The sequence below is a fragment of the Canis lupus genome, chromosome 13 (assembly GCF_048164855.1).
Source record: "Canis lupus baileyi chromosome 13, mCanLup2.hap1, whole genome shotgun sequence".
Taxonomy (NCBI): domain Eukaryota; kingdom Metazoa; phylum Chordata; class Mammalia; order Carnivora; family Canidae; genus Canis; species Canis lupus.
In genome coordinates, this window is record NC_132850.1 from 20,611,986 (window position 1) to 20,626,844 (window position 14,859).

A 14,859-nucleotide genomic window follows, 5' to 3' on the forward strand; every position below is an offset into this window, starting at 1 on the left:
AGCAAAGTATTAAGTATTCTTATTGAGGTCAACTGTAGAAACGGCGAAGAGAGTGAAGAGTGATATCTCCTTACAGCCTGACTTTGGTAAGACATCCACTGTAATTAGCCCTCTGAAAAATCTCTTAAAACCATGAAGTGTCTTTCATTTTAAAAAAATGAGAATCTACTTACTCAGATAAGAAATCTGCATGATAGTAGTAATCTGAAAGTTTATCCAGGAAAGAGCGAGGTTCCAAAATAAATGTAGGCAGAACCACCCTGGACAAGTCCATGCCAGGACGGACCTGTTTCAGCAATGTCCAGATGAGGCTTTTATTTTCTTCAGACACAGTTTCTGTTTGAGAAGCCTCACCTGCCTTTAGGAATTAACAAAAAAACTTAAATATCATATTTATTTAGACATATTAGATATGTAGATAAGACAGCTGATGTTGAAATCTTAATAAGCTACAGAACTATCTCAAGCATTCTCAGTATGCGTGGAAATAACTTATAAGGTAGTAAGTCTATAGGCGCAAAATTTAAGCAAAAAGAATAGTTGTTAAGAGACATCAAAGTGAAGGATAGTCACAAAGAATTCATTACAAAAACATCACATGCTACTATTTATACTATATTTACTTCTATGTGCTAGCATAGAACAAGCATATAACAAGAAAGTTGTAAGCTCATGTGTCCTTGCACTTGACATTGTACCTGGCAATGAAATCAAGTAGTACTATCCTATTTCAAAAACAAACCTGAAGAAAATGTAAACTTTAAATTTAATAGACTATTTGGTACTTGTGTGAGTATACGTATTTAATTGTTTATAAATTCTGATATGTTTCATATGTATGTGATTTTCAAAATAAAATAGATATCATAAAAATATTCTCTTCCAGGAAAATAAGCAATAGGTCAAAGAAATATCTTCAATTTCACTTGGAAATTCCCAAGAATTAGAAAATCAAAATGTCTGAAAATCACAGATTTTACCTCTCCTAGTTCTTCATGGCTCTGTTCAGTGTAGGTAGTCTCTTTTAAAGGCTCAATGGGCTCAGGTTCGATATAAGAGTCATCCTGCCTTTCTGATGTATCTGTATCACTTTCTTCACTTTTCCCCATCACCTCATTATCAGACTCATCATGCTCTTGATCATTTTCTTTATCGGATTTATCAGAATACATATCTTGGTCCTTAAAATGCTGTCGTTCAATTTCACTATCATTTAACCTTGAGGGAAGGAAATATTAGGAGGAAGAATAAAGGAGATTAAAAATATACAATTTATAAATCAGAATGATATGTGACACTTATTGAGATTTTAAGTGTCAGGCATTGTTCTGTGATTTATACAGTTTTATTCAGTTACCCCTCAAAAATAACCTATAAGTAGTATTACTATTCTCACTTTATAGATTAGTAAATAAAGGCATAGAGAAATTAAATAAAAACCTGGGAAATATTAAAAGAGGACACTGAGTTCTTTGCCTCTTTACCACTTAGGGCTAAAAGCTTCCAAAAGCAAAAGTTTAGATTTTCCCTTGTTAGATTTATTTTAGTTTTATAAACATCATCACTTGAATCAATCTCACTATCACTTCTGGTCTAAAGAAAAACTTCCAAGTTAAGATCCTTAGATTCTCAAGTGAGATGAAATGAATTATGACTTTCCCCCTATAAAGGTCTCTCCAAAGTCAAAGTAAGTGAAAATATAAAAAAGTAATTCTCTCTAATACTTGACTCATAGGCTTGATGTTGAGAAAAAATTTTAAGAACTGCTAATGGAAATTTCAGTTTATGGAAATAAACCTATAGCCTAAAACTGATTAAGCTGTTATACCCCAACCCTATTCTTATATACAATTAGGGTTAATAATTTGTACAAAACGGAATTTTAAAAAATTCACTTCTGAAATTTAAAAAAAATGTAAAAAATTCATTGTTTGGATTTTAATCAAAGAATCTTATTTTTTTAAAGGTTTTATTTATTTGAGAGAGTGAGTGAGTGGGGTAGAGACAGAGAGAGAGAGAAAATCTCAAGCAGACACTGTGCTGAGCACAGAGACAGACGTCGGGCTCGATCCCACAACCCTGAGATCATGACCTGAGACGAAATCAAGGGTTGCATGCTTAACCGACTGAGCCACCCAGGCTCCCCTAACCAAGAATCTCTAATAGAAATTCGTTGTTTTTTTTTTAATAGAAATTCGTTTTTATAGTACTTCTTTTCTTTCCTTCCCTTTATAATCATGTATTTTAAAAATGTAGTCTAAAATTGCTGTCCCTGTTTTCTTATCACTCTCCTTAATCTCTCATGATCCAGTTTTCCCTTCCTTGAATCCACTGACTGATCTGTTCCCTTAGAGGTCCTTAATGATGGCTTAGTTGACAAATCCAATAGCCTTGTCCAATCTTCATCTTCTGTGACTTCTCTGCATCACTGGATTTGATGGTCATTTTCCTCAAAATGGTCTTAGTGCTCGGATTCCATACAACTACTATGGTTCAACTTTTTGAGCTCTCTGATCCCTCTTACTTCCTACTATCCTTAAGACATTTTATTCTTCCTTGGCCCTCCTATTTTCTCTATCCTCCCTCTCCTTTGGCAAGCTTGCCAATTTCAAGCCTTCACCATCATGTCTATTTGATTTTCAAGCCCATGCATGCAAATAAGCTTCAGGCCCATGTTTTTAAATGCTTGGCTGATACCATCTATGTGTCCTGTGACCAATGCATCCTCAACATGTCCAATATTTATCATCTCCCAACATGGTCCATTTTTATTTTACCATGATTTTACCAGTCACTCAGGCTTAAACCTGTAACCTTTAACTACACCCATTCCCCGTCCCTTACATCCAAACGAACTGTATGTCTCAAAGGTAGGCCCCCATTCCCCTCATCTCTACATCATCAAGTCAGCTCATGTTCTGTCATATAGCCAACAGGTTGCTATGTTGATTTTACCTTTATAAAAATCTGTCATATTGACCCTCCCCAATTCCCTAGCTGAATGTTATCTTTTTCCATCTTCTAAAGTCTCCTGATCCTGTATTACCCTAAAGCACCCTTCCTTTGGTTGTTTCTGTCATTCTTCTCTTCCTATCCTTTACGGTTGCCTAGCATTTTATAGGTTTCAAACAAAATAAAACCTCTCTTCAGGATCACAGGGCTAGAAAATTATTGTACTGCATTCAAATTTAGGGTCATATCTGATTCATCTCCTTACCTATAATGCAGTAAATAATACAGAAAGGTATGTAATATCTTAAACAGAAAAGAGGCTCAAAAAAATTTAAATGAATAAATATATGAAGCAGATGAAGTTTTAGGATTCCAAAATAAAAGCATTTAAAAATTACCTGGTATTCAATAAAAACAATGGACTATTTACAGCTGAAGAGCTTTCAAGGGAAAAATCATGGTAAGAGGCCCCAACAAATATCCATTCCTAACTTTGAGGAAAGTAACCTCAATGCTGATGGGAATAAGGAGCTTTAGAGCAGAAGTTGAGTACTGGGACAAGGGAAGAGGAGGGAAATCTAATTATTTCCTACAAAGCAAGATCTAAACCTCAAACAACGTATTTGTTAGCTTCCCTAGGGAAATTTTTTTTAGTGTTAACTACAATGAATATTTCAGAGGATAAAACCACAAATAGGATACAGTTCCAACTTGAAACATGTAAAATATAATAGAATTCCACAAATACTAGGTAGAATAAGTGCCATTATGGAATAGCAATAGAAAAACATATTACATCTTACTGTCATGAAGCAGGAAAGGCTTTGTATTCAGTGTAATATTTGAGATTGGTCTTGAAGAACAGGGTTGTGACAGGAGAAAAGAGCAAGGAGGGCTAGGAAACATTCTCAATGGAGGGAACAGCATGTACAAGGACAAAGTATTTTTGGGAAAGAACAATTACTTCACATTAGCTAAAATCAAGGAAATGACTTTCTATATGTTGTAATAGCAACCAAGCAAATCTCAAATCAGGCCTGAGGCCATATAATGGAAAGAAAACAGCCAAGTTCAATTTTAAATATACAACAAAAATTCTAGGCCCACCAACTAGCCTGTGAACAACATAGTCTCTTATAAAATTTAGTGACAGTAGCTACTTACTGAAAGTTGTCACCGCTATGGAGATTGTTAGCACGTAATAAGCCATACAAAGTCACATGTGTGCTCTCTGATGAAATGCTCAGGTCGTGTTCCTTTCCTTCCCTGATCATTGTACGTTTAAGAAGACTAGAACATTTCAAAGCCAACTCCAAAGCATCCATCCAGCACCTTCCTAGAAGAACACAGATTCATAAGCAGTATAGTTCAAGAAACTAAAACCCAGCAGCCATCTTAATTTAACACTGTTAACTTTTAAGCATACTATTATTTCTTTGAGAAACATGGACTGGCAAAGTTAATTTGAATATAATTTCTTACAAGGATTTTGTAAAATGCAGTTTTTCAGTTTAATAAGAGCTTTTTATAGACAAAGCATCTAGAAACCACTGGTAAATGAATAGCATACGAGATGCATTAGTAAGTACACCTAAACTAAAATAAACGTATTTTATCTTTAAAATCTTAGAACAGTAACAGGTAGTATAATTTGCAGCTACCAAAGAAGGTACACAAAATATACGGAAGAAATTATGTTTCTACTATAAACAAACTTAAGCAAAATGATACTTTGCTGTTGATAAAAGGTCTATCCCCAGGTTTACCATCCATTTTACTTATATGTATGAAAACTTCTAAGTCATAGAAATGCCGAGAGTATTGTCATGAATTGACATATTAGTAGAAACACTAATTTTATTTTTTAAGTTAAAATTTAGAACTGTATTAGCAAAACAAACAAACCTGTTAGTTGCTCTTAAAATGTATGTATATGTTTCGATATGTGCTGGAAATATTAGCCAAGTAAAACACTTTCATAATGTAAGCTTGTGCCTATGATATTTTAACTTTAAAAATATCATCAGATAAAAGTAAACTTTGAAAGGTTACAAGATTCCCTCCTCTAGACTAAGCTTTTTAAAACATTAAAGTGAGGAAGAAATCCATTATCAATTATTAAGGTTTTCAAGTTAGCTTTGCTTTCACATAAGTAAGTTTTGCTTTCCATATTGCTTCAAGAATTCTTTATTAAGTTACTAGATACAGAACAAAAGTTTGTACTTGAATCTCTTGGGTAAAAAAAGCCTTAAGACAGTGTGTGTTATAAATGTTAATTAAAAAATTATTTGAGAAAGAGAGAGCACGCACGCATGCACATGTGCCTGAGTAGGGGGGCAGGGCAGAAGGGAAGCAGACTCCCTGCTGAGTGGGGAGCCTGACACAGGGCTTGATCCCCCAGATAAGCTGAAACCAACGGTCGGATGCTCAACCAACTGAGCCACCCAGGTATAATAAAACACAAATAGTATATTAAATGTACCTCTAAAATTATAATACTTAAAAGAGTTACCACACAGAACAGTAGCCAAGTCAAAAGGTATTAAGATGTCAATGGAGGATGAAGAAGAAAACTTTAGGCTGCCAATTTGTCACTTGACTTTACAATTCTTCCTATCAGACTTCCCTGTTTGTCTACAAAATTAGTAATATTTTAGTATCATAAGCAATTTATGAATACAATACTTCTGCTGCAAATACCATACTAAAGAGATTTTCCCCAAAGGAAAAAAACACAGTGGCATATAAAATAAACCCTTAAAAATGAGTTCTAAAATCTACTCCATCAAAATCTAATATTTACCATCTGACTCTGAAGTGGCTCGGATGATCAGGTAACTGCTAGGTAAGGGCTGAGTTATAGATCCAACTGCTTCACCTTTTGGACCCTTAAAAGAAAAGAAATGGTATACAGTAGGTATTATGAAATCTTAACTTCATGTTTTCCATTATCACCACCTGTAACAATCTAAGTTAGGCAAAGAATAGAATCTAAAAGCAAACAGGCTTTGATCTCATGCTTCTTGAGAAAGCAGGAGTAAGTTTTAAGGAAAGTAAGTTTTCCTCCTCCAACAAATATACCTCTTTACCAGAAAACTGAACAACTTAAAGCTATCATTAAACATTATCTCTACTTAATTGTTCACAGAAACATAAACCTGTAATTAATTTTACTAGATCAAATTTTAATAGAGAAATTTCCATTCTACAGATACTATTAAAATAAGTAATATTAAATTTCTAGAGGCCTAAAAAAAGCTGGAAATATAGTTATAATTTATAAGAAAAAGAAAAATGAATTTTGATTAGGTCTAAGGAAAAATCTCTTATTTTATAATCATTGATATAATTATTATAAAATACCAACAGAAAAGGTTAATTTTATTTTTTCCAGAAAGATAAAGGAATTTGTCATTGTTGTTGTTGGCTAGGGTTATTTGTTTTAGGAGCATACAACACCAAGAACTCTACAGTAATTAGTATCACCAAGGCCAAACTTAAGTGAACCCAGTTCTTCTCTGGAAAGAAAATTTGGGGATAGAGCTAACAGCATAATTTTGATAGACAAAGTAAATTTTAAGTTATAAGATCAAAGAATAAAATGAGAAGCATAAAGAAGATAATAGATTCAAAATGAAAAAGAAGAAAAAGTCAATATAATTTTAATAAATCCTGTAATATCACTTGGGTATTTTCAAAGAGCTTTATAATTTTATGGGCCAGCTCCTAGAACTAGCATAGAGTAAGATCTAGTCAGACTGTGTGGTTTCAAGTTTGGTTCCATGCCAGAAAAACTACTTAAGTAACCTCTTTAGGTGAGAATTTTTACTTTTATTTTTTAAAAGATTTTATTTATTTATTTGAGAGAGAGAACACACAAGCCAGAGGAGGGCGGCAGAGAGAGAGGGACAAGCAGACTCCTCACTGAGCAGGGAACTCAATTTAGGGCATAATCCCTGGACCCCAAGATCATGACTTAAGCTGAAGGCAGCTGCCTAACAGAGCTACCCTAGGCACCCCTAAAGGTATGAGAATTTTTTAAGTCCATGTAAAATGCTCAAGAGTCCCTGATACAAAGTAAGAACATTACTTTTACCTAATCATGGATACTGACTTTGAAGAACTTAGCGTCTTTTGTTTGTGGGGAATATTCTTTTTTTTTTTTTTTTTAGTATTTTATTTATTCATTCATGAGAGACACACAGAGAGAGAGAGAGGCAGAGACACAGGCAGAGGGAGAAGCAGGCTCCCCGCAGGGAGCCTGATGTGGGACTCGATCCCAGGACTCCAGGATCACGCCCGGGGCCAAAGGCAGGCGCCAAACCGCTGAGCTACCCAGGGATCCCCCTGTGGAGAATATTCTGATGATCAATTAACTGGACTAATTTCCCTCTTTCCCAACAATATTGAGAATTCAATAAATTTGGCATTAAAATCTTTTAAAATAATTTAAAAATTCATTGTAATTCTTATAATTCCTAAGAGTATTAGTAAAGAATAAATACTATATAGAAAGGCTTTTGAAAGTTGTTTTTTTCATTTGGGAATCACATGGTGTATAACTAACAGAAGTTCTATGTGTTAAATTCTTTCCCTGTGGGAAGTGCCTAATCCCAGAATGGAACTCTAATCCTAAATTTAGTCTTGCTATGACTACAGACTACTAAAATAAAGGTTAAAAGTCCAAGTCATTTAGAGATGTGTGTATATATATTGCCTAATTAAGCAATACCAAAAAATATTTAAAAGCTGAAGTTACATTTGTTTGTTTAACCCTAAATCTCAATTAGGTGGCTTTCCTTAAAGGAGAACCTCTAAACCATTTATTCATGTATAACTGGCCTTCTTAGAAACTAAAACAATGATTGCTTTGTAAAAATTTAAATTAAATCCATTTATTCCATTACTGTGTATTACATATCTAATGTCTGTAGAATGCCTTGGTAGTTAATCAAATATGGCATTCCTATTTTCCTGATTAAGTTTCTGCTTTTTTAACACATGAGTGACCACAGTAATATTTTTTATTTTTATTTTTTTATTTTTAAAGTTTTATTTATTTATTCATGAGACACACAGAGAGGTAGAGACACAGACTTGGAGAGAAGCAGCCTCCCTGTGAGGGACTCAATTCCAGGACCCTGGGATCACGACCTGAGGCAGAGATGCTCAACCACTGAGCCACCCAGGTGTCCCTAACTTTTTAGTTTTAAAGCATTAGATCTTCGCTTTCAAAGAAAGCTGAATCTCAAGAGTAAGTAGACTATTGACTCTTATTTCTATTATAGATTTCTTGTCACATATTTAAATCTTATAGGAAAGACCACAAGAATAAATGGCAGCTCTGTTCTAGGGATCTTATAATTTGATAAAGGGGAAAAAAAAAAAAAACCTTAAAAAAAAAAGAAAGAAAAAAAGAAAAAAAAAAACCTCACTCACTATAAATAAGATATAATATTACAAAGCAAAGCTAGTAACTGCAATTAAAAAACAAAGTACAAACTGAATCCCCAGAGAGATTGGTACATAGTTTACTGTGTGTAGAGACAAAAAGACAAATAACGCACTTTAAAACAGAAGCAAATTCAGAAGTCTTGGCAGAGGTCGGCAATCATTAGATACCTTGATTCATCTCCACTCTATTCATAGATTCTATTCATAGATTGTTATCTTTACCTTTTAATTATACAACAGTGCTTACTTACCTTCACTGCCCAAATAGACTGCTCCAAAGGATGAAAAAGTTTAAAACAAAAGCCATCCTTTTTTGATGGACGCTCAATGATTTCACAGGCATTCAGAAGAACTGTTCCAACCCACTGACCATTTTTTTGGGTTTTATAGATCAGTAGCACCCCAGGTTTCAAAACACACCACAACTTGGTCCAGCTCTTTAGAGTACCACGAATCTGTAGAAAGATAACTTTATTAGGAAATAAAGCTCCATTTTTCTCTTTTTGCCCCACAAGATACAAACTCACTAATGGCAAAGAGGATGTTTTAATCTAAAATCTCCACAAAATAGAACTAGATTCAGTAGATTTTTTTAAGCTACTAAATGGTAAGCACTGCACACAAAGGTAAAAAAAGAATGGCTCCTGCTTCTGAGGAACTTACAGTCTAGCCAGAGACTAGGTCAACAGGTTTAAAATAATGTACCAAGTAGAATGGTTTTCCTAACCCTCTGGGCCAGCTCAGGAGCCATTAAAATATACTTTCCTAGTACCAAGAGTCTCTTCTTACCATCTCTCATAATTTTATGTGTGGGAGTGTAAGATTATTCCACCTTTTAAGAATCCCCCCCCCCCCCACCACAACATTAACAGTGCTGAAATCACTGCTAGCACAAACACTAGGCATTCCCTAAACATTCATGGATTGGTAGGAAGAGGGAAGAACGCTCTTCCATCCTCTAAAATTACCTTCTCCAAATTACTTTGTTCTTAGTAATTACATAAAGTGTGCCATTTAAGTTCTTGGGGGAATTTTAAGACACAGTTACCTGAATCTCTCTCTAGTCTCAAAATGTTCCTCATCCCAGGGTTTAATGTTATGTCAATAACAAGTCTATAACTGGCTTTTCCTATCAATTTCTATTTCTGTTATCCAGTAAAAATGTTTCTATGCAAGTCACTGAATTCACAATACTGAAAAGAATGCTAATATATTTAGAATAAAAACTAGGAATTATCCTTTTATTTACTATAAAATGTCTGCTCTCAATGTACTTTTATGAATTATGAAATAAATATAGGGCTCCCTGGGATCCCTGGGTGGCGCAGCGGTTTGGCGCCTGCCTTTGGCCCAGGGCGCGATCCTGGAGACCCAGGATCGATTCCCACGTCGGGCTCCCGGTGCATGGAGCCTGCTTCTCTCTGCCTGTGTCTCTGCCTCTTTTTCTCTCTCTGTGACTATCATAAATAAATAAAAATTTTTTAAAAAATTAAAAAAAAATATAGGGCTCCCTAACCCCAGAAATAAGCAAACCACAGTAACTGTAAATAAGAAAAAAATTAGTAAGGGGGAGTTTGGAGCCAGGAATGAAAAAAGTAAAAAAACTCTGAGAAAAGTATGTGTTTATGTAAAAGAAATGGCAAGACAAGAAAAACAAAAGGAATAGTTATCCTAAGATAACATTTTTAATCTGGGACATGTGACATAGAACATAAATGGCAAATTATCAGATGAAGGTATGATTTAGAAAGTCAGCCGGGGATCCGTTGGGGACTTTTAGGGGATTAGTTACTGGAACCCAATGTCAGAAGACAATAGGAAGTTTAGCTCAGAAAAACTCAAGTGAGATCTGGAGCTTGAAGATTTTTTTTTTTAAGATTCTATTTATTTATTAATGAGAGACAGAGGGAGAGACAAAGAATGGCAGAGACACAGGCAGAGGGAGAAGCAGGCTCCACGTAGGGAGCCCAATGTAGGACTCGATCCGGGGTCTCCAGGATCAGGCCCTGGGCTGACGGCAGCGCTCAACTGCTGAGCCACCTGGGCTGCCCTGGAGCTTAAAGATTTCTAAGTAAAGTCAAAGTCAGAATGTATTTTTAGTACACCAGTGAAGAAGACCCTAGTACTACCTGCACTAACAAGCAAACTATCATTAAGCTCCCATTTTAGTGAGAGAACTTCCACAACAGATCTCATAAGGAGGTTTTACCAATTTTTTGGGACAGTGGAAAGCTTTCACAGCTGGGGTGATTTTTAGATGAATGTCGGGTACTAAAATTTCCTAGAGTCAGAGTCTTAACAAGATCATTCTTAAACTTAGCATTAGTCTGAAAGATTCCAACCAAATATCCTTCAGATGAGAAAGAGGATAGAATGGGATGACCAAAAAAAAAAAAAAAAAAAAAAAAACGGAAAGAAATGAGAGTAAGTGGAAATAATCAGAGGCTTGGAAAAAGCAATATGCATGTTTTTCGGAAAATTAATCTTTTCGAAATAACTTTTATATTAACCTTGTTTCAGATCTTCTCAATAATGCATACACATCTGCCTACAATAATACTGAACGATAGTTTGAATAACAAAATATTTCCTTGGACTATATGTCACACAAACCAAAAAGCCTTTTAAAAAGAACTGCTATCCATATTTGATGTTATTTCAAGACAGACAACATTAATTTTCCTTCTCCCCATTAAGACTGGAACATAGAACCTCTGGGATACAATTAATAGGTTGCCAGTGAAAAACAATCATCCCAGGAGCTGTTTTTGTCTTGAAGGCTTTAGGTGCACTCAGGGCTTTCCTATTCCAGTAGGTAAACATTCAGCAATTTGAATTCAAGCTTCAATAAAACTGACCTTCAACCAATCAGCCATAACAATAACAGAAGGATCTGTGATTGTACTGAGTAACTCCTTTGTGGCTCTTTTCTTTTCTTCTCGGTAATTTTTCTTTTGCACCTATTTTACATAAATAATAGAAAAATCAAAAATTCATTAGAAATGAGCAATTTCTTTCCAAATACTTTAGGTCTATAGCATGCAAAGTATTAAATTCTAAACCTCTTTTAGAATTTTAGCATCTTAGGATAAAAGGACTTTTTTTTTTTAAGAGATGGTAGGAATTTTTAGAGGTTAGAATCTAGTTTTTTCTTTTTCTTTTTTTTTTAAAGATTGTATTTATTTATTCATGAGGGACACAGAGAGAGAGACGGAGGCAGAGACTTAGGCAGAGGGAGAAACAGGCTCCCTGAAAGGAGCCTGGTGTGGGACTCCATCCTGGGACTCTCAGATCATACCCTGAGCCAAAGGCAGACACGCAACCACTGAACCACCCAGGTGTCCCGGGAATCTAGTTTTTCTGATTACTAGTTCTCTGTATCTTTTTGAAGAACTTTACCTTTTTTTAATGACACAATACTAGATGTATCCAATCTCATGGTAAGAATTTCAAACAACACAAATAGAGCTAAGAGTTGTCTTTATTATACCCTACCCTCTTAAAATCTCTAGAATTGACCAGTATTAACACTTCTGGAAAACACTATCCTTTCAGGCTTTTTCTCTGTATACAACCTATAGAAATATATAGCTTTTCTATATAGCTTTTCTTTTTCTTTTTTTTAAACACATTTTTTAAAAAAGCTTCCCCCATTCAACATTTTTTGGAGCATTTTCATGCCTACCTCATTCTTTTAATTGCTACGTAAGTTTCGTAGTATGATAAAATAAGAGTGAAGAGCTAACATTTACTGGACGCATTCTGCATACCCGTTACTGTTCTAAGCACTTTACAAGTACTACCCTCATTTAATCTTCACAATAATCTCGGAAAGTAAGATAATTATTATCCTTGTTTTACAGATGAGAAAACTGAGGCACAGAGAGTAACTTGCCCAGGATCACAGAGCTAGTAACTCATGGAGGCAGGATTCAAACAAAGGCAGACTGGTTCTAAAGACATGCTCTTAACCACCATGCTATACTGCTTCTATAATTTTTCTTAATAAATTCTCTTGCTGATAGAAATCCAGTCTGTTTTTTCATATTACAAACAACAGCTGCATTTGTTTACAACTGGCAATTTTGCTGTTTCCTAATACTAAGATATAAATACTTAAGAAATCACAAAATGATACTAATTCATTCAAAATATCAGTTTTACTTTCATAGGTTACCTCTGAGATAATTTGGGAAGGCCGTAGAGGATTACTACTTTGTTGTTATTATATGGATGGGAGAAGAGTGGTGATACATTTCTTTTAGCTATAAAACCTTCCTATTTGTACTTCATAGTAAGAAGACTATATACCTAACAAGATTTAAATAATTCTATAGCCAAAAAACTTCAGACTTTTGATCTTTATTAATATTCAGATATTTATTAATATCTGAATAACAGTAGATTTAATAGGGGATTGCAGGTGCAAATGCATACGGATATAAGAAAAAAAGGGGTAAAATAGACCATGCAGGGATCAGAGTCAACTAGAAAGCATCTGTTTCTTAAGATCCAGGATCTGTGGCCATTCTGGAAGGCAAGCCCAAAGTGCAATATTTCTTAAAGAGAGGTTGGAAATTTGAACTTGTAACTGTTTACCTCAAGTTTTAAAAACATTATATCAATATTTAACTTAAAATATGATAGCAATATATTCTATATCAATATAGATCAAACAAAATAGATCTACCTGTGGGCCAAATTCAGCCCACGACCCTGCAGTTAGTGAACTTGAATTTCAAAAAGCACCACAACTTCCCATTACATGTTCTACAACAAAGTGATGTGCCTAAGTAGGTATAACTACACAGAGCTATCCAGTCCTCAAAGGAATGGCCAGATGAGGCCTGAGGTGGTGCTGAACGATCATCAAGCAGCCTCTTCAGTTGACTCCAATGTGCCACACAAATATTAACATTCTTTATGTGTACTCGTCTGGATATTATTTTTCTTTCTTTAGGAGACATATTTATCTTGTTAGCCTACTTTAAAAGCATATGCAATGCATAATGTTATTAATGAAGTAACTGTGGAAACTAACCTTGAGAGATTCTTTTTTTGTGAGCTTGCTTGAAGCAGAACTATCCTTCTCCGAGCCATTATAAAGTTTAGATTCAGACTGAAATCACATAGAAATAAACAAAAGAGAAATATTAATTAAAAACTTCATTTATTCTACACATACAGGCATATAAAAATTAATGTTAGAGCTATGTTTCTGAATTCTTCCCATTTATTGCTGTATTTAAGGCAAATATAAATTTTCAAATGTCAACTTTCCCTATATAGATAGCATCTGGGTTTATTTTTTTATTTTTTTAAATTTTTATTTTTTTTATTTATTTATGATAGTCACACACACACACACACACAGAGAGGCAGAGACACAGGCAGAGGGAGAAGCAGGCTCCATGCACTGGGAGCCCGACGTGGGACTCGATCCTGGGTCTCCAGGAATAGCGCCCTGGGCCAAAGGCAGGCACTAAACCGCTGCGCCACCCAGGGATCCCGAGCATCTGGGTTTAAAAGCTAATCTGTGTGAAACCCACAAAAGCACAAAATAAACACTAGTCTGGGGCACCTGGCTGGCTCAGTCAGAAAAGGATGCAACTCTTGATCTTGGGGTGGTAGGTTCAAGCCCCACACTGGGTGTAAAGATTATTTAAAAACAAAACAAAACAAAAAACAAACTTAAAAAAACCGAATTAATAAATTAATCTATAATGTGAGGTTAAATAAGATCATTTGTAAATTTTTGCATTCTATCTTCTGGAATATTTCTAATAAACATATGAAATTATTTATTCTGGTTTTTTTTTTTTAAAGATTTTTGCTTACTTATTCATGAGAGACACAGAGAGAGAGGTAGATACATAGGGAGAAGTAGGCTCCCTGCAGGAAGCCTGATATGGGACTCCATCCCAGGACCCCAGGACAATGACCTGAGCCAAAGGCAGATGCTCAACCACTGAGCCACCCAGGTGCCCTGTAATTATTTATTCTTAAAAGTATCCAAAGCAATGTAACTTTTTAACAGTTAAAAATATTCCAAATTAATAAACCAAATCATGTACATTCTAGCAAGTCATTGTACACATTGCCCTACTGTTACTTCTCTGATGGAAAGAAATATATATATCTTTAGAAATTAGCATTAAAACACTAATTTAGGGATCCCTGGGTGGCGCAGCGGTTTAGCGCCTGCCTTTGGCCCAGGGCGCGATCCTGGAGATCCGGGATCGAATCCCACGTCAGGCTCCCGGTGCATGGAGTCTGCTTCTCCCTCTGCCTGTGTCTCTGCCTCTCTCTCTCTCACTGTGTGCCTATCATGAATAAATAAAAAAAAAAATTAAAAAATAAATAAATAAAACACTAATTTATAGTGTTTAAAAACCAATATTCCTACCATCTACCTCTTCCTCCCTATCCAGTGCTCTCTAAAGTATTATGGTC

At 35.0% G+C, this 14,859-nt stretch overlaps 1 protein-coding gene across 9 annotated transcripts in view; it reads right to left on the minus strand.

Moving 5' to 3' along the window:
- OSBPL8 (oxysterol binding protein like 8) overlaps positions 1-14,859 on the minus strand; it is a 147,349-nt gene that overhangs the window by 28,979 nt on the left and 103,511 nt on the right. For all 9 annotated transcript variants that reach the window (XM_072772840.1, XM_072772842.1, XM_072772844.1 and 6 more), the window contains 7 exons: positions 13,448-13,525; positions 11,265-11,366; positions 8,658-8,861; positions 5,756-5,840; positions 4,117-4,288; positions 981-1,218; positions 174-358 (listed from right to left, as the gene is read on the minus strand). In XM_072772840.1, the coding sequence (XP_072628941.1) occupies positions 174-358; positions 981-1,218; positions 4,117-4,288; positions 5,756-5,840; positions 8,658-8,861; positions 11,265-11,366; positions 13,448-13,525 (1,064 nt within the window). The remainder of the gene's footprint in view (positions 1-173; positions 359-980; positions 1,219-4,116; positions 4,289-5,755; positions 5,841-8,657; positions 8,862-11,264; positions 11,367-13,447; positions 13,526-14,859) is intronic.